General features: G+C 49.6%; 1 protein-coding gene across 1 annotated transcript in view; it reads left to right on the top strand.

Annotated features, from left to right (window-relative positions):
- OTOG (otogelin) overlaps positions 1-19,438 on the top strand; it is an 84,415-nt gene that overhangs the window by 8,845 nt on the left and 56,132 nt on the right. Inside the window, exons 8-19 of the mRNA XM_022555664.2 lie at positions 1,591-1,796; positions 2,638-2,768; positions 3,031-3,137; positions 3,554-3,663; positions 4,069-4,197; positions 5,045-5,153; positions 5,442-5,488; positions 5,946-6,091; positions 13,902-14,034; positions 14,917-15,094; positions 16,684-16,808; positions 17,694-17,906. Coding sequence (XP_022411372.2) covers positions 1,591-1,796; positions 2,638-2,768; positions 3,031-3,137; positions 3,554-3,663; positions 4,069-4,197; positions 5,045-5,153; positions 5,442-5,488; positions 5,946-6,091; positions 13,902-14,034; positions 14,917-15,094; positions 16,684-16,808; positions 17,694-17,906 — 1,634 coding nt within the window. The remainder of the gene's footprint in view (positions 1-1,590; positions 1,797-2,637; positions 2,769-3,030; positions 3,138-3,553; positions 3,664-4,068; positions 4,198-5,044; positions 5,154-5,441; positions 5,489-5,945; positions 6,092-13,901; positions 14,035-14,916; positions 15,095-16,683; positions 16,809-17,693; positions 17,907-19,438) is intronic.

The raw sequence follows: 19,438 nt of genomic DNA, 5'->3' as shown, positions 1-19,438 counted from the left end.
TCTTCCCTTCTCAAGCCTCAAGGAAATTGTTTTCAGGGGGCAAACAGCAGCACACCAGGGCAGAAGCATACTGGCAGGCCAGCTGGGTTTCTAGTCAGCTGGGTTTGCAGAAAGAGTCCCTCACAATTTTCTGGAACTGTCAGGATTTCTAGACAGTGGGTTTTCAGGCAAATAGCAGAGTTTCCCAGATAGCTGAGAATTTACCACTATAAGTATGCTTAATTTTCTTTTCTTTCACAAGTTGAAGGAAATCTTCCTGAGTGTATCATATATAGTTGAAGCATCCTCAGAGCAGATTCTCAGCACACTTTCACCCTTTTCTGATGGCCTGGGCTCATTTTGAATGTCACTTACGTTGTTGGGACATCAGGGATGCCTGAGGGACCACTCAAGGGGTGAAGTCCCAGCTTCCTATGCCAAAAGGCCCCGGACTGTGGTCCTTCCTGAAATCTTTCTTGCATTTCTTCTTCACTGGCCTTTCCTTCCCTTGCTGTCCACTGCCACTTCATGTTGTCAGGGGGACCTTCCTGCACTGACCCTTCTCCTCTTTTTTATTTCCTGCTTCAGACCTGGACACTGGGTAACCAAGCTTTCTGGGGCTGAGTGTAGAAGTGAAGGCCCAGGGGTTTCTCCTGTGAAAGAAGCATTGGTAGATGGATCTTTTGGTACCAGCTTTGGCTGGTTAGACACTTCATTTGTCTTCCTCCTAATTTCCAGCCGGGTGAAAGTTGCCAAATTCCAGATTGGCTAGGCGAGCCTGTGCCGGTAAAATGGGGAAGGTGTCAAGACTGCTGTAGCCCTGCATCTTTTCTTTCATTCCCTGTTTGTCTTCTCTCTTGCCTTTTTCTTTTTCTCTTCCTACTCCTTTCTTTCTCCCCACCAAAAATATAAGTAAAATAGGTGTCTGTTTATACCACCTCTCCTGTCTAGGAGAAAGGAACTGGCAAATTCAATCACTCTAAGATTTATCCCTGCCAGGAAAATTGCAATTTTATTTTATTTTATTTTTCGCTTTACTAACTGCACTTTGTTTATTGAAGCACTGTCAATAAAAGATACATCAATAATTTTGGTATAAAAAGCCACCACTATTAGTGCTCAAAATCCCATGATTGCCCTCACTGTGATTCCAGATAGCAAGGGAAATTGCAATTTTATTTTATTTAAAAAAAAAAAATTTATTTATTTATTTTGGCTGCACTGGATCTTCGTTGCGGCATGTTTTAGTTGCAGCATGCATGTGGGATCTAGTTCCCTGACCAGGGATCGAACCTGGGCCCCCTGCATTGGGAGCATGGAGTCTTACCCACTGGACCACCAGGGAAGTCCCAGAAAATTGCAATTTTAAAAAGCAACTTTAAAACTCTGAAAACAAAAGAACCCCTTTCTGATGGTGGACTTCCAGGCACCCAAGAAGTCAGGGGCAGGGAAAATAAGGACCTCACACCCTGTGGTACCAGTGGCCGTGGGGTGAGGCAGGTCCTGTGTACGTGGTGGGTCCTTCAGGTAGGGGATGGTGGGTCCTTTGGTGAAGGGACTGGGCTAGTGGAGGTGGTGTGGATGCCCTGAAGCTCTGGCTTTGCCCTGCAGGGTCCAGCTGCCACATGTGATGGGGAGCATGCGCCTGCAGCGGCTTGCTGGCTATGTCCTCGTGCGGCATCAGTCGGCCTTCACGCTGGCCTGGGATGGCACCTCGGCTGTCTACATTAAAATGAGCCCAGAGTTCCTGGGCTGGACCCATGGGCTGTGTGGGAACAACAACGCCGACCCCCAGGACGACCTGGTGACCAGCTATGGTGAGGTGCAGGGCAGGTGGCCTCCAAGGGATTTTGGTGGGGATGGAGGATAGGTCAGGCTGGAAGGGGTGGAAAGGGACTTGAGACCGAACCCTGGGGTCATGACACTAAAGACCCAGTGGGAGGCCAGGGGCCCCTTCCAAGTATGTGGCCTCAGGCACCTTTTAACCTCTCTGGGCCTCAGTTTCCTCATCTGTAAAACAGCCATGATGAGAATGTCTACTAGGGTTGTGTGAGGCTCTATTGGGCACTTTGCTAGGTGGCACTGACCCTGCAAGGTGAGTCGGGGCTGGAGGGGGCTGGGGTGGCAGCAGGGCACGGAGGGCTAGAGGGAGCCTGGAAGAGAAAGGCTCCAGCAGGAGTGGCAAGAAGTTAAAGTGAAGGGTTCAGGCCACATCATGGTGACTCTAGCCAGGAGGGAAGTGACACCTTTGAGCAGCCACAACACACTGAACACTTTACCCACATGGTCTCATATAGTCCTTGCAATCAGTTCACAAGGGGACCCTTTGCCCTGTTTCACATGTGGGGAAGCTCGGGCTCAGAGCGGTACGGGAGCTTGTTCAGGCTCACACGTTCATTCTCTTTCGATTGCATGGTGTTGCATTCCAGAGTTTAGAGCAGCAGGGATCTACTCCAGGGAACTCACAGGGTCTTGAGCATCCTTGACTATTCTTACCACACGGATTTTTCAGGAGAACGGCTCCGTAGGGAAATGCAGGTTGGGATGGGAGCTCGAGGCTGGGTTCTACAACTCCTTGCCTTCCTCTTGGCATCTCTTGGGCTCCATCTGCCTCCCCTCGGGCTCCCCACCTGTGATCATGCTAGTTCTCCCCTACAGGGAAGCTGACGGAAGATGTGGCTGAATTTGTGCACAGCTGGCAGGAGCAGGCCCCCAACCAGCCTCCAGGGCCCACGACCTCTTCTCTGCCTCGCCCTCCATGCCTGCAGCAGAGCCTGGGAACCATGCAGGTCTGGATCCTGGGGAGAGCCCCCCACTCCAGCCTCTACCCCCACCCTAGTGTCTGGCTTAGGTTGTTTTCCTTCTGCTTCTTGGGAAGTCATTGGCTGCAGGGGCCCAGGGTTGTTGGTGCCCATGCCCCTTCTGTCTGCTCTCTACCCGGCCCTTTCTCTCCCTCGGGCTCAAGTTGGGGTGCTGTATGGGACTGGCAAAGTCAGAGGGCTTTACCTGGCCCTGCCAGCCCCCAGCTCTGGCTCCTGGCCCTTGCCCCAGGGTGTGTATGACCGCTGTGAGGCACTGCTGCGGCCCCCCTTTGATGCCTGCCATGCCTATGTCAGCCCTCTGCCCTTCACGGCCAGCTGTACCAGCGATCTCTGCCAGTGAGTGGGGAGCCGGGGGGGCGGGCGATATTGGGTTGAAGGGAGACCTCTCCCAGTCTGGGGTGGGAGTTCATCACGTGGGCCACTGAGCTTGATGATCCCAGACCCTAACAGATATGCTTCCCAAAACTCTGATACTCTTATCTGCATAGGACAGACCTTCCCCATTCAGCTGAGGCCCAGAAATGGGGCCTGACCCACTCAGGGTCACGTAAGTCAGGGGCAATGTTGAGACTAGAGCCCAGGTTTCCTGCCTCCAGCCTAGGGGTCTGTATACCTAGCTCCCTTCCCTGGCTCCCTTTCCCAGCTGCGTGGCGAGGAAGGGTGCCCTGAGCCCTGGCGGTCTCTATCGGGTGCTGGCGGGCTGGCTACAGGGTGGATCTCACTCCAGTGTGACCCTCGGTTTCCCTGCATAGATCAGCGGGTGATGAAGCCACCTGGTGCCGGGCGCTGGCAGAGTATGCCCGGGCATGTGCCCAGGCAGGTCAGCCCCTGCAGGGGTGGAGGAACCAGCTCCGGCCATGCGGTAGGTGCAGCCTGGTGGTGGGCAGGGAGGGATTCCAACAAGTTCTGTCCTGGGGCTGCGGGTGGCATTCCCAGGCCTCAGCTCGATGTCCTGTCCTGCTGAGAACCACAGTTATCAGAGTGTTAAGGCCTAAGGTTGCATCTGCACGTGATAGATGGGAAAACTGAGGCTCAGAGAGGGAGGGGCTGGCCTGGGGCCACCGAGTGAGATGAGGGTGGCTCTCAGCGTCTCCCAGGCTCTCACTAATTTCCTGGTCACCTGGTGCTCCCACTGGAACTAGGGGAATCAGGAAAATCAAAGCCCTCCCACCCCCCACCCCAGGGCTTGGGGTGCGTCCTGGTTGGGTCCTGGCAGAGCTGGGGCCAGAAGGGAGCTGTCAGGCCATACTGCTCCCTTCCTTGCAAGCGGTGCACTGCAAGGAGAAGGCCTTTATCTACAACGAGTGCATCGCCTGCTGCCCCGCCTCCTGCCAGCCCCGGGCATCCTGCGTGGACAGCGAGATAACCTGTGTGGATGGCTGCTACTGCCCCGACGGTATGCGAGGGGTGGTGTGGGTGCCTGGCAGCCACTTCCTGGGCTGACACGGATGGGCATGGAGCAAGGGCTCAGAGGATGCTTGTTTGCAGAATGAATGAAGGAAAAAACAATAAGTGAATAAATGAATGAATGGATGACTTAAGGGAGGTGAGGGTAGGGGCAGAACTGTGGCTCTTGAGAGGTTCATCAGGGTATTTAATTTCATTGGGACTGAGCTTTTTAAGGTGTGTAGATGAGGACAAGTCATTCAGTCATTCATTTATTCATTTATCACACATGCATTTGTTTAAACATTCATCCACATACTGTTTTCATGGTGTACACATTTGCAGCACATCTACAGTGTGCAGCTCACGTGGCTAGGCTGGGGGTTAGGATAAAAAATATAAAGATACAGTCATTGACTTTAGGGATCAAAATCAGGTTGCTGTGATAAGACACTTACACACATGACTCTAGTCTGAGGCATAATCTGGTGAGGACCAGCTCAGCGGTTCAGACAAGAAGAGATATAGGGATTCATTTCAAGAAGAGAGACTGTCAGGGAAGGCTTCCTGGAGGAGGTGGCACCTAAGCTGGTTCTAGATGCAGTGACAGGCTTTTGAGAGGTGAGGAGGAGAAGCTAGTCAGTATGCATTTTGTTTGGTGTGGGTGGTTCTCTGAGAAAGGTCTGGAAGTGAGGTTATTTGCTCAGAGGGGATTAATCATTTATACAGGAGAAAGTTTGAAAGTGAGCTGGATGGTGAAAGAGTGTGGGTGAGGTGCTGTTTTTCACAGGCCCTGGAGAGTCATGAAAGTGTTGTGAACAAGAATGGAGGTAAGTCGGCCTTTGCTGTCACCCTAGGGCTGATCTTCGAGGATGGGGGCTGCGTGGCACCAGCTGAGTGTCCCTGTGAGTTCCATGGGACCCTGTACCCAACTGGTTCTGTGGTGAAAGAAGACTGCAACACCTGGTCTGTGTCCACTGTTGGGGAGAGGGGAAGGGGGAGGCGGTGACTTCTGGGGCTTTCCCTCAGGGCTGACCCTCCAGGATCTGGGAGCCTGACCACATGGGAGCGCTCACTCAGCATCTCTGAGTCAGGAGATCTCATTATATCCATTCTATGGGTGGAATCTCCATCACCCATTTTAGAGCTGGGAAAACTGAGGGCGAGGAGGAGCTCTGCGGACCCTGCAACCCTCCGACGTCTATCCTAGTCCTGGAGGGGTGAGCCCCTGCCCCCCTGGTCTCTGTGTTTCAGCACATGCACTGCGGGCAAGTGGCTGTGCAGCACATCTGTCTGCCCAGGTATGTCTGACCCCATCTTGGACCTTACCCCCTACCAGTCCCACAGCTTTTAGGGCAGGGAAGCGCTGGGGGCCAGGCCTGCTGCTGGCGTGGGGTGGTCACTCAGTTCCATTGGCTCAGCACGCCCCTCTTCATTTCCTCAGAGCTGCTTTGCCTGATTAAGGGGTTTTGCTCCACCCCTGTTAGGGAGGGTTTTTCATGGGCTCCTTCCTGAGCATGGGGGACCTGGACCAAGACTGGTCTCCATGCTCGGGGCCTGGTCTCCTGTCAGAGGGAGATGCTCGGGGCAGGGCTGCATCTCCCTTCAGACAGGCCTGGGGGGGTAGGGGCAGGGCTCCAGACACTGCCCTCATACCTGAGGACAGGGTGCCATCTTCTCTTCATGCTCAGAGCTGCAGGGCAAGGCACTCCCTGTGGGGCAGCTCCCCTGGGTTAGCTGCCTTTCTCTGCCCCTCAGCCGAGTGTTCAGTGACTGGCGACATCCACTTCACGACCTTTGATGGCCGCCGCTACACGTTCCCTGCCACGTGTCAGTACATCCTCGCCAAGAGCCGCTCCTCGGGCACCTTCACAGTGACACTGCAGAATGCCCCATGTGGCCTGGTAAGGGCTGGGACCCCAGACCTGAACCAGCCAGCCACCCCTGGCTGCCACCCCCTAGAGAGGCTGGGGATTTAGGGCAGGGCCTCAGGTCCTTCCACAGCCCACTCATCCTGCTGTCCATTCTTTCTGGGCAGAGCCAGGGGACAGCAGACTGGGTTCCGGCTCCAGAACATCTGCTAGCTGAGAGTCACTTCCCTGTCCTGGGCCTCATTGTTTTTTATTTTTTTAATTTTATTGGAATATAGCTGATTTACAATGTTGTGTCATTTTCAGGTGTATAGCATAGTGATTCAGGTATACATATACATATATTCATTCTTTTTCAGATCCTTTTCCCATATAGGTTATTACAGAATGTTGAGTAGAGTTCCCTGTGCTGTATAGTAGGTACTTGTTGGTTATCTATTTTATGTATAATAGTGTGTGTATGTTAATCCCAAGCTCCTAATTTATCCCTCCCCGCCCCCTGCCACATTTCCCCTTTGGTAACCATAAGTTTTCAAAATCTGTGAGTCTGTTGCTGTTTTGTAAATAAGTTCATTTATATCATTTAAAAAAAATTAGATTCTACATATGAGTGATATCATATGATATTTGTCTTTCTCTGTCTGACTTACTTCACCTAGTATGATAATCTCTAGGTCCATCCAGTGTTGCTGCAAATGGCATTATTTCGTTCTTTTTTATGGCTGAGTAATATTCCATTGTATATATGCACCACATCTTCTTTATTCATTCCTCTGTTGATGGACATTTAGGTTGCTTCCATGTCTTGGCTGTTGTGAATAGTGCTGCAATGAACATTGGGGTGCGTGTATCTTTTCAAATTATGGTTTTCTCCAGGGATATGCCCAGGAGTAGGATTCCAGGATCATATGGTAGTTCTATTTTTAGTTTTTTTAAGGAACCTCCATACTGTTCTCCATAGTGGTTGTACCAATTTACATTCCCACCAACAGTGTAGGAGGGTTCCCTTTTCTCCACACCCACTCCAGCATTTACTGTTTGTGGACTTTTTGATGATGACCATTTTGACTGGTGTGAGGTGATACCTCATTGTAGTTTTGATTTGCATTTGTCTGATAATTAGTGATATTGAGCACCTTTTCATGTGTTTTTTTGTCCATCTGTATGTCTTCTTTGGAGAAATGTCTATTTAGATCTTCTGCCCATTTTTTGATTGGGTTTTCTTTTTGACAGAGGGCTGCACGAGCTGTTTATATATTTTGGAGATTAATCCCTTGTCAGTTGCTTCATTTGAAAATATATTCTCCCATTCTGTGGGTTGTCTTTTCATTTTGTTTATGGTTTTCTTTGCTGTGCAAAAGCTTTTAAGTTTAATTAGGTCCCATTTGTTTATTTTTGTTTTTATTTTCATTACTCCAGAAGGTGGTTCAAAAAATATATTGCTGAAATTTATGTCAAAGAGTGTTCTGCCTATGTTTTCCTCTAAGAGTTTTATAGTGTCCAGCGTACCATACCGTTTTGATTACTGGAACTTTGTAGTATAGTCTGAAGTCAGGGAGGCTGATTCCTCCAGCTCTGTTTTTCTTTTTTAAAATTAATTAATTAATTAATTTTTGGCTGTATTGGGTCTTCATTGCTGCACACGGGCTTTCTCTAGTTGTGGCGAGCGGGGGCTACTCTTTGTTGCAGTGCACGGGCTTCTCATTGCGGTGGCTTCTCTTGTTGTGAAGCATGGGCTCTGGGCACGCGGGCTTCAGTAGTTGTGGCACACAGGCTCAGCAGTTGTGGCACATGGGCTTAGTTGCTCCGCGGTATGTGGGATCTTCCTGGAGCAGGGCTCGAAACCATGTCCCCTGCATTGGCAGGAGGATTCTTAACCACTGCACCACCAGGGAAATCCCTAGCTCCGTTTTTCTTTCTCAGGATTGCTTTGGCTATTTGGGTTCTTTTGCATTTCCATACAAATTTAAAATTTTTTGTTCTAGTTCTGTGAAAAATGCCATTGGTAATTTGATAGGGATTGCATTGACTCTGTAGATTGCCTTGGGTAGTATAGTCATTTTGACAGTATTGATTCTTCCAATCCAAGAACATGGTATATCTTTCCATCTGTTTGCGTCATCTTTGATTTCTTTCATCAGCATCTTATAGCTTTTAGAATACAGGTCTTTTGTCTCCTTAGGTAGGTTTATTCCTAGGTATTTTATTCTTTTTGATGTGATGGTAAAAAAAAAATCTCTAAAATTGGTCTAATTCAACTTAATCTCTGCTTCCTTGGATTGTACCTTCAGCATCTCTATTCATTTATTCATTCGTTCTTTCAGCATATACTGAACATCTATGTCTTCCAGAAGCTGTGTTGAGTCTTTGGGACTGGGATGAATTAGACCTGGCTCTGCCCTCCTGGACCTTACAGTTTGGTGCGTGAGGCAGACAAGTGACCCCCATAACCTACTATGTTACAGGAGCTGTGACAACATGGACAGTACAGAGTAGATCTCCATGGAGGAACTTTTCCCTGTTATTGTTTCACCCAAATGTCAGGTGGGAGGAGGAGGTGGATCACGAAAGGCTTCCTAGAGGAGGTGAGCCCTGAGCTGTGTCAACCACTTGTGAACATAGCTGAGCAAAAGGCCAACCTGCAGGTCTGGGGTAGATGTGAGCTTGTTTGTCTCTCAGTAGTGACTGCACTGTCCCTGAGCTGACCATGCTAGCAAACCTCACCAGTCCTGGTCTGGTGGCACTGAAGCCCCTCCTGGCATAGAGGAGCAGGGGCTCACACCCCTAGCCAGGGGGGCCACCCCCAGTCCCTCCTCCCTGCTGGCTTCTGCAGCCCCAGCACTGAGGCCCTGAGTGTGAGCAGACATCAGCTGGACATGCCCCTCGCTGGCCCTGGGGACCCATGCTGGGCTGTGGACTAGGTGGAGGGCTGGGCTTTCTCCCTCTTTAGGCCTCAGTGGCCCCCACCCCTTTCTCTGCCAGAGAATGGCCTGGCCCTGACCTTGGCTGCTATCTGAGTCAAGAGAATACTTGTCCTCAAAAGTTGGGTCACTCTCATCACATCCTGAGGGTGGCAAAAGGCAAGGCAGACAGACACAGCCCAGCTGAGCTCCTTCCCACTTACGGAGGTCTGGCGTCTTAGAATACCTGAGGGCTGTGGGACCTTGGGGGGTCCCTTACTCAGCCCTCTCTCTAACGTGTCCCTGACTGGCTGGCCAGCCTCAGCCTGAGGTAACCTGCTTCAGTGCTGGATGGCGCCTCTTGATAGCACATTCTTTTTACCATGAGCTGGGTCTCCTCCTTGTGACGTCATCCATGCTGATGAACTGATGGAGGGCCAGCTTTGGGCCAGTCCTGGGCTGGGCACGGTGAGGGTTACACAGATGAATCTGACCTGGTCTTACCTGCCAGGAGCTCACAGCCTGATGTGGGAGGTCAGTCACGTCCTCAGGTCGGTTGCTTCAGTACGAGATACAACACCATCAGTGCTGTAAGAGGGGAGTTCTGTGAAGGAAGAAATACCCCTGTGGGGTAGAAGAAAGGAAGAAGGAAAGCCTCATGGCAGAGGTGGCATTTGAGCTGAGTGACCTAAAAAGTGGGCCTGGAAAGAGAAACAGAAATAAAATATGTATATTTGAGGATGGGGAGGAAGGGCAATCCAGGAGGATTAGAGCACATGAGAAAGGCAGTGAGGTTGGAATGTTCTAGAATGCAGCAACACAGAAGCAGAAGGACTTGGCAACTGGCTGACTGTGGCTGGTAAAGTTAGGGGGGATGTGGGAGAGAAGCAGGAAAAGTCAAAGAGGAAGCTGTGACTTCAGTCTGGGTGAACAGAATGGGGTGGGGTGAGGACAGTAACAGAGAGGATGATGAAAAATACTGGCACAGTGCTAGGAACTTCAATCACTTTTGCATACAACATCCAGTTTAAAGTTCAAAATACCCCCACGTGGTAGTTATTATTATTCTCCCTATTTTAAATATGATGAGACAAGCTTACAGAGGCTTGGGGCATTTCTGACAACCCACAGCCAGCAGGAGGAAGAGCTGAGCCCGATCCAAGGCTGGATGTTGTCCAGAAAGCCTGTCACAACCTATTATTAACATCTTACGTTAATTACAAATAATGAGCCAGTATGGATACATCAGTAACTAAAGCCATACCTTATTCAGATTTCCTTAGTTTTTCACCTAATATCATTTTTCTGTTCTAGGATACTACATTACATTTAGTCATCACATCTCCTTAGGCTCTTCTTGGCTGTTATAGTTTCTCATACTTCATTTTTGATGACCTTGAAAGTTTTGAGGAATACTGGTCACTTACTTTGTAGAATGCCCCTCTTTTGGAATTTGTATGATGTTTTTCTCATGGTTAGAGTGGGGTTGTGGGTTTGGGGGAGGAAGATCGGAGGTAGGGCGTCATTTTCATCACATCTTACCAAGGGTACACGCTATCAACGTGGTTTATTATTGTTGATATGGACCTTGATCATCTAGCTGAGGTAGTGTTTGCCACCGAGAAGTTATTCTTTTTTCCCCCTTTCCATACTGTTCTTCTCTTTGGAAGAAAAGTCATTATGTTCAGCCCACACTTGAAGAATGGGGAGTTATGCTCCCCTCCTTGAAGGCACAGAATTCACGCAAGTTTTTCTGCAGATTCGTTTTTTTCTCCCTGATATATTTATTCAGTCATTTATATCAGCATGCGCTCGTGGATATTTATTTTATTTTATTTATTTATTTATTTGCGGTACGTGGGCCTCTCACTGTCATGGCCTCCCCAGTTGCGGAGCACAGGCTCCGGACGCGCAGGCTCAGTGGCCATGGCTTACGGGCCCAGCCGCTCCGCGGCATGTGGGATCTTCCCGGACCGGGGCACGAACCCGCGTCCCCTGCATCGGCAGGTGGACTCTCAGCCACTGCGCCACCAGGGAAGCCCTCATGGATACTTAATTTATAATTTGGTTTATAATCCAATACTTTTTTATTTTTTTACTCAGATTGTTCAGCTTTGGCCATTGGGCAGTCTTTCACGTGGCTCCTGTGTCCCTTTGACACACCTCCATCACTGTGTGTGTGTGTACGTACTTCCTTAACCTTTCGGCCCTACAACATGTACCAGGCTCATCTCGTATATTTCCTGTCCCAGTCCTAGAATCAGCCATTTCTGCAAAAATATCACCAGGCTTTCTTGGCTCCTTTTATTAGAGAATGGTGTCAGAAACCAAGACCTGGGCACGCACTAGGTATGCTCATTGCTTCTGGGGTATCATTTCTTTTAGGCCATTTCAGCTGACAGAGAAAGGAAATATATGAATAACCCATGCATATCCTTGCCTAACCAACATATGTACACATATGGATAAATATTTCTATAAATAAACATATGATGTGTGCTAATCAGGAGTTCATACTCATGTTCCAACTCTAAGGTACTGCCATATGGATCATTCTAGCCGCCTCCCCTTGCTTATCTCTAAACACCCGCTCCAACAGTAAGAAACCTGGCTTCCATTATTCACCTATTCATTTACCTAACTGTTCAATTCCAGTATACATGTAGAAGAGTATCAGAATTATTATCCTGTATCTCCATGGGAAATAACTTTATCAAGTAGAGTACAGCGCTTAGGCACAATTCCTTTTGCTCTTAGTCTTACAAACTCCATTTATTTCCAAAGTAACTTAGGTCAACAGCTTTCCCCAAAACCCCTTTAGTGAGGTTGTTCCATATATTTGTAATATATTAGATTCTTCTGTCACAGTCTGCATTCCATTCTGGGATCCCCTGACCTCCTACATGACTTTTTAAAATTGCACACATTAGCGTTCACTCTTTATGCTGTAAAGTTCTGTGGTTTTGACAAATGCAACCCCAAAGTATTTCATGCACTTTTCTTATATGTATCCAATAGGGAGGACCAACCACATGTTGTATCTCTATTTTGCAGAGGAGAGAACAGAGGTTTGTAGAACTTAAGTGCGTTCTTTAGGGTCTTATGGCTTTCAGTGACATCAGGATTTGAACCTGAGACTGACTAAAGGTGCAGGCTTTCTTCCTGCACCAGTGACATGTCCAGGGGGGACCAGAGGATAAGTGGGTTTGACAAAGAAGGTGATGTTTTAGGCACGATGATTTTGAGCTGTTTCAGGGATTGTCCCCTTGGGCAGAAACTTAAAAGAAAGGTCATAACTGGTTGTACAATGTCTTTCTGAAAAGTTTCAAGCTCTGATCAGTTGATTTCAGTGCTCGATTGTATTACTTTCCTGTTACACTTTCTCTGGCTGTCTTTGAACTTAGGATAAAGTCCAAAAATATTACAAAGCTCTGCCTAAGCTGGCCCCTGCCTACCTCGTTTTTTTTTTTTTTTAAATGAATATGTTGAAGTCCTAACTCTTAATTAATTAATTTATTTTTGCCGTGTTGCATCTTCGTTTCTGTGCGAGGGCTTTCTCTAGTTGTGGCAAGCGGGGGCCACTCTTCATCGCGGTGCACGGGCCTCTCACTATCGCTGCCTCTCTTGTTGCGGAGCACAGGCTCCAGACGCGCAGGCTCAGTAGTTGTGGCTCACGGGCCTAGCTGCTCCGCGGCACGCGGGATCCTCCCAGACCAGGGCTCGAACCTGTGTTCCCTGCATTAGCAGGCAGATTCTCAACCACTGTGCCACCAGGGAAGCCCTCTGCCTACCTCTTGAACCTTAAACCACTTTGCCCAGTGGGCTCTGACCCCTCTGGTCTTCTTTTACATCCCTGAATACAGTAAAAGCCTTCCTGTCAGGGATTTTGTACAGGTTGTTCCTTCTGCCTAGATGTCTTCCCCATTGCCTTCTTCCGTTACCCACAGCTTCTATGCATCCTCTGATCTCAGCTCACATGACTCTTGAGCTTTTTTCCCATGCCTCAGTTTTCTGATCTGCAAAATGGGGTTGTTAGTAGTACTTACCGAATAGGATTGCTATGACGATTAGGTGGGTAAATATGTTAAACAATATATCAGAATGGTACTTGAACATAACTCTGAAGTTAGCTGTTATTATTATGTTTTAATAATATTGTAGTATAACTGTTATATTATTGTTATGATTATTGTTACATTACTATTATCATTCCCTAGGATGACCTTTCCTACCTCTGCAGGCTAAGTCTCCTTCCCTCACTATATGCTTTCCTAGCACCCTACACCTCTTTTCAGCACTGATCACAATAATAATTAACCAACTTTGTAATTACTTATTTAATGTCTGTATCCCACACGAATATCTATTCTTCTTGAGGGCAGGGACTATATCATTTTCATCATGTATGACTGTGTGACCATCTTCTGTGGAAGGGAGGTATGAATGGGCCCAATGTGTACTACCCATTTCAGAGATGAGAACCTGAGGCCTAGAGAATATTAGCTCATTTCCTGCCTGCTTATGAGTGGAGCTTGATACTCTGCAAGATGTGACACATAGAAAGAGCTACATAAACACCCATAAAAGGATGAAATTAAAGTCCTGGATTGCAGTCAAGTGGGGAGGCCAGTGTTTCTGGGGCTGGACTCTGGGTCATCTGGGGTCCATCTCTGCTCTGTGTCATAGCCTGAGGGTTGACTATCATTTTTATTTGTATTTTCCCAGTTCTGCCACTAACCTTCTCCAGTCTGTGCCTCTGCCTTCCCATTCCCCAGATGAAAGCATTTGGTTAGAGGACCCCTAATGTCCTTTGGGCCTCTGTCACTGTGGGGAGGCTTCCCCTAGCCTCAGACTGTGCTGAAATCCCTGCCTTTGGAGGGCTCTGTTGGGACCAGCAGGCAAGACAGACTAACTCTGGCCCTTTGGCCTTCCTTTCTCTCTAGAACCAGGATGGAGTCTGTGTCCAGTCAGTGTCAGTGATTCTGCATCAGGACCCTCGGAGGCAGGTGACCCTGACCCAAGCAGGAGATGTCCTTCTGTTTGACCAGTACAAGGTCACCCCACCCTACACAGACGGTACGGCCATGGTGGATGAGAGCTAGCTGAAAGGTGGTGGCCCAGGCTCTTCTGGCCAAAGGCATTGCCACACGGGCAACAGCTCACATTCTAATACTGGGTGAACCAGGCCAGGGGGACACCTTGGTCCCAGGAACATGGACTCTGGACTTATAAAATTGTCTTTGTCCCCATCCCAACATGACAGTGGGCTTCATGGCAGTATGACGGCTTCTCCTAACATTAGGATATTAATGGAGCTGTCTTCCATCCCTACTCTCACTATCTATTAATTATTATCCTTTCTGATTTCACAAGGTATTTGTGATAGCTCGTAGGAAGCACATCTAACAAAAATGGCAAAACCATTAAGAAATAAAATGGCACCAGAAAAAAATTAAAAAAGAAAAAAGGATAAGGGCTCAAGATTGAGAAGAGGGGAGATGCAAGAGTGTAAAGAGCCCTGCCCCCCGAAAAAAAGGCAAGCCACAAAATGTGTAAAATTCACTACAACTGAATCTAAAACTTAAAATTGCTACGATTGAATCAGAAATCATATTGTGAGCTTCCTGGTAGTCACTGTGGAAAAAAAAAAGGGTAGTTAACAGAATTCTCCTTTGCTAGAAAAGGAAACACACGACTTAGGGAGGCAAAGCTTTAATTGGCACTCGATGCTAGAAGAAATTTCTCAGCGGGAGCTGCCATGGTAGGTTATTCCTGGGTCCTGACTTAATCATTGAATAGGATTTTCTCAAGGCTCCCCAAACCAACCCCCAGGCAGAGCCTCACTGTGTGTGAAGACTGGGCTGGGTATGGGGGTCAGCGTGGGCCATGCAGGTGGTGGCGGTGGATGGGGTGATACTGTCTGAACCTCCTACATCCCCGCTCCGGTTCTGTGCCCAGACGCCTTTGAAATCCGGAGGCTCTCGTCCGTGTTCCTGCGCGTGAGGACCAACGTGGGTGTGCGGGTGCTCTACGACCGCGAAGGACCGCGGCTGTACCTGCAGGTGGACCAGCGATGGGTAGAAGACACTGTGGGCCTCTGCGGCACCTTCAACGGCAACACGCAGGACGACTTCCTGTACGTGCCCTGACCCGGAACTGGAAGGAGAGGGGGAGGCAGGCCCCTTAAGAGTGTGTGCGGGCTGGCGCTGCCTAGGAACGTTTCTCCCGGGCTGCCGTGGGCTCTCAGTGTTCCCGACGTGCACCATTGATTATTTAGTCCTCCACATTTAAATTTAAGTATGTTTCTTTAAAGCAGTGGTTCACAGTCTTTCTTGCGCCGAAGAATCATCCCGGGAGCTTGTTAAAATGCTGATTCCTGGGTCCCACTCCTCAAGAATCTGATTTAGGGTACTGCCCGGGAATCTAATTTTTAATAAGCACCTCTGTGATTCTAGTCTGTGAGGTCTAGAGAGATAACTTTGAGAAATACTGTTTTACAGTGAGGTCTTAAAATGAGTGGACCTCAGGCTGAGTTTGATCTGGCTCACGATCTTGTCTGTTTTAACTGGTTGTGAACACTTTTAGATGAGTGTGAGCCCCCAGTAAACCAATGACGCCCAATCCCTTGCTTTCTATCCCACCAGGCCATTTTAACTCACGTACCTTTCCTGTCTGGTGCTTGTGGTTTGCATCCTGTGAGTCTCCCAGTATTCTGGGGAGGGCTATTTCCCATGGACTGACAGAGAGTTGAGAGAAAAGTCTATCTAGGCATGGACACAGTTGAGGAATTTGAGAGAGGACGAGAGTCTGACCTTCCAGAAGGGAGAACAAAGGGTTGATCTTGACGGCTGAAGGTTCTGGCCAGTCCTTCAAGTTACATGCGTTGGGTGATGCAGAAGGAAACATGAGAGGCTTTCTTCAGACAGAAATGAGAATTTGTTTGGAAAAGCAAGAACAGGAAAAACCTGAGAGCTTTTCCATGCATGTACCTTTTAAGATGTAGCATTCTACTCTGCCTTGCCTGGTGTTAGCGCAGCTGGTTAGAATGGTGAGGGCAGACCTTGTTCAGTGTGGGCTGCTTGCCGTGCTGCTAACTGTGAACTCTGGGTGGCAATACTGCTCTGTGTAACTTGAGTGTTCTCACTGCTCTGGAGCAATAATGTGCCTGTGGTGGGCGCCAGGCAGAACCTGCCCCTCATGGACACTATGATCTCTCTCCATTTTACCATCTACACCCAGTTCGGTGACCTTTGGAGACTGGTGTTGTCTAGGAAACATGCTTCTCCCCTTCCCCCCTTTATTGCCCCTCATGTGACTATTTCCCACCTGGAAAGAGAGGGAGGGCAAAGGAGTTTGGGGGAACTGCCCTTGGGGAAGGGAAGAGGAAGTCTTAATGTGGTGAAGTTTGGTTGATGGTGTCCCCGTTTATCTCTTTCTGATGTGAAGAACTGGGGTGGGTGGTGAGGGTGGGACAGTGTGTGGCCTCAAGCCCATTAGGAGCCTGTTGAACGTGATGGGTGTGTGTATGCACGCACATTTGTAATTGTATGTGTGTGAATGTGTGTAGATCCCCTTGGCTGTTTGCGTGTCTGGCATGTATTTGTGTTCTGTGGGTGTGTGTGCGTGTGTGTACATGGGCAGGTGGATGCTTACCTGGGTGTATGCTGTACGTTCACTTGGGTGCACTTGGGCCAGTGTGTGAATGTGGCTCTGCCGTGGCTGCAGGTCCCCAGTGGGTGTGCCTGAGAGCACCCCACAACTCTTTGGCAATTCTTGGAAAACACTGTCCGCCTGCTTCCCGCTGGTCTCTGGCTCCCCGGTGGACCCCTGTGATGTGCACCTGCAAGCCGGTGAGGTGATCGGGGAGGGGAGGGAGGATGGGTGTGACTGGTTTGAGAGAGATGAGGTGGGAAGCTGGGCATGAGGATGTTGACCACATTGGGTAGGAGTGATCAGAAAGGAGAAGGTGCGGGGAGGGGACTGAGCTTCCCTTCTGGTGAGGGGCAGGCAGAAGGGAACCTCACGTCCTATCCCTGTCACCTACACACACATTTGTACCAGCTCCCCCATCCCAGGGCAAAAGCCCGAGGTCTCACAGTGGCCCCACCAGGCTCTACGCTCTCCTCCCATCCCCCTTATCTCACCTCCTCCCCCATCCACCTCCCACCCTCCCCCTTCCTCCAGCTGCACTGGCCTCCTTGCTCTCTTCCTACACAGCCTGGTCCTTCTCTCCAGGTCTTTGCACTTGCTGTTCCCTTCACCTGGAATGTTTTTCCCTCATAAACACATGCCTCACTCTCTCACCTCTTTCGAGTTTTTGGTCAAACATCTTTCCACTGAGGGCTTCGGACCACTGGGTTTAAAATCACAATTCCCCTCCTGCCCCAACTTGCAATCCCCATTCTCCTTCCTAGCTTTCTCTCTCTCCTTAGATTCTTCCCCTTTAATTTACTATGTAAGTCGTCTAGTGATGGTCTCCTCCAACCAGAATGTCTGCTGTATGAGGGCAGGGACTTTTGTCTGTTTCGTTCACTCCCTTGACTCCTTCTGGCATATGGATTCATGACTGGCATGAGGAATGCGTTGCACGAGTGCCTGTGCATGCGCACACATGTACACACACACTCCCGTGTACAGAGTCCCCTGAGCTGTGGGGAAGGAGGGAGGGAGAGACTGGGGCCTGGGGCACCAGGCAAACCAGACCTCTGACCCTCGGCCCGTTTGTCTGTCTGCAGCCTCCTACGCCCTGCAGTCCTGCAGCGTGCTCACTGGGGAGCTGTTTGCGCCCTGCTCTGCGTACCTGAGCCCTGTGCCCTACTTTGAGCAGTGCCGCCGGGACACTTGCCGCTGTGGGCAGCCCTGCCTGTGTGCCACGCTAGCCCACTATGCCCGCCTGTGCCAGCGCCATGGGCTCCCCGTCGACTTCCGTGCCCACCTGCCAGCCTGTGGTGAGCGCCCCACGCTTGTGTGCCCATGTGAGGACGGCTGGAGGAGCCGGAGCTCCAGATCTGAGTGTCCACCTGCCCCCCTGAACTCTCCCCTGGGACGTCCTACAGTCTCCTCCAGCCTAACACCCCTTCCTCCCAAACTTTTTCTCCTCCTGTGCTCTCCATCTCTGCCGAGGGCCCCCATCCATGGATTACCCAGGCCTGACACCTGGGGCACGTGTCACCTCCAGTCCATCTCCAAGTCCTGTAAGTCTGGTCAACTGCAAATTCAGCCAGTTCTCACCACCGCCATTGCCACCACCCTAGTGACAGCTACCTAACAGGTGTCCCTATAGCCTCTTCTCACTGCAGCCAGAGTGAACTTTCTAAAGATCACTGGCTGTGTGGCCCTCAGGTTTGAGTGCACATGTGGCTCAATGGGCCTGGGCTGGCCCGTACCCACCCCCACTCCCACCCCAGGCCACACACCTCTCCATGTCTTGGTCATCTCTGTGCCCCCAGCCCCAGCACAGGGCCTCACTGTAAGTCTCCTACGTATGAATTAGTTCCGTTCCTAGAGCATGTTCGTAGTTCAGTTTGTTCGTAAGTCAAACAAAGCTAGCCTAAGGTACCCAACTAACACAATCGGCTGTATAGTACTGTACTATAATAGGTTTATAATACGTTCGCATCTTTGAAAGTTCATAACTCGAAGGTTCGTATGTAGGGGGCTTACTGTACTGGGAGTCAGGAGACCTGAGTTTTATTCCAGCCCTGCAGGTAACTTTCTGTGTGTCTGTGACAAGGCCCTGGCCCGTCTCTGAGTCAAAGTTTCTCCAGAGCTGGTTGGATAGGACCACATTAGAATCATCATGGGAACTTTTAAAAAATGCACCTGTCTGAGCCATATCCAGTATCAATTAAAACAATGTATCTGGCAGTTAGGGGCAGGGATCAGCATTTTTAAAAGCTCCTAGGTGGCTTTGATGTGCAGCCAGGGTGAGAACAACTGGGCTTGGCAGTCTAGGTGGCTCTGCTGGCCCTGACAGACTGTGGGAGACCCCAGGGGAGTGGGATGGTGTCCAGATGAGGAGAGGGCAACCCTGAGTCTTGGACAAAGGGCCCCGAGAGGCTGCTGGAGGGAGCACAATTGATCTTCATAACCCATGGAAGCGAGAGAGGCAGAAGTGTGTGTGTATTTACAAACCTGTGCATGTGTGTCTGTGGGTGAGTGTAGGGCTGTCAGGGGGCAGTGATTTCCACTCCTTCCCCAGTATCACTACCTAAGAGGAACACCCTGCAGAGAAAAGGAAATACCAATGGCAGGGTCCAGGCTGAACTTGGGAGGTGGGACCCACCTCTGTGGCTCTGCCATTCTGGTGTAGTGGGAGGCAGACTGGGTTCAGATATCAGCTGTGAACTTGACCTGCTGTGTGACCTTGGACAAATGTCTTAACTTCTCTGGTTCTCAGTTCTCCTCTTTATGATGATGACTCCACCCCACACAGTTGTGAGTAAGAGAGAAACAAAGCACAGTTACATTCCTCACTACA

The sequence above is a fragment of the Delphinapterus leucas genome, chromosome 7 (assembly GCF_059928025.1).
Source record: "Delphinapterus leucas isolate spDelLeu-1000000601 "Yukka" chromosome 7, BTC_Dleu_Yukka2, whole genome shotgun sequence".
In the NCBI taxonomy this organism is placed as follows: domain Eukaryota; kingdom Metazoa; phylum Chordata; class Mammalia; order Artiodactyla; family Monodontidae; genus Delphinapterus; species Delphinapterus leucas.
Note: the sequence above shows the minus strand (reverse complement) of the source record. Positions and strands in the feature narration are given on the sequence as shown.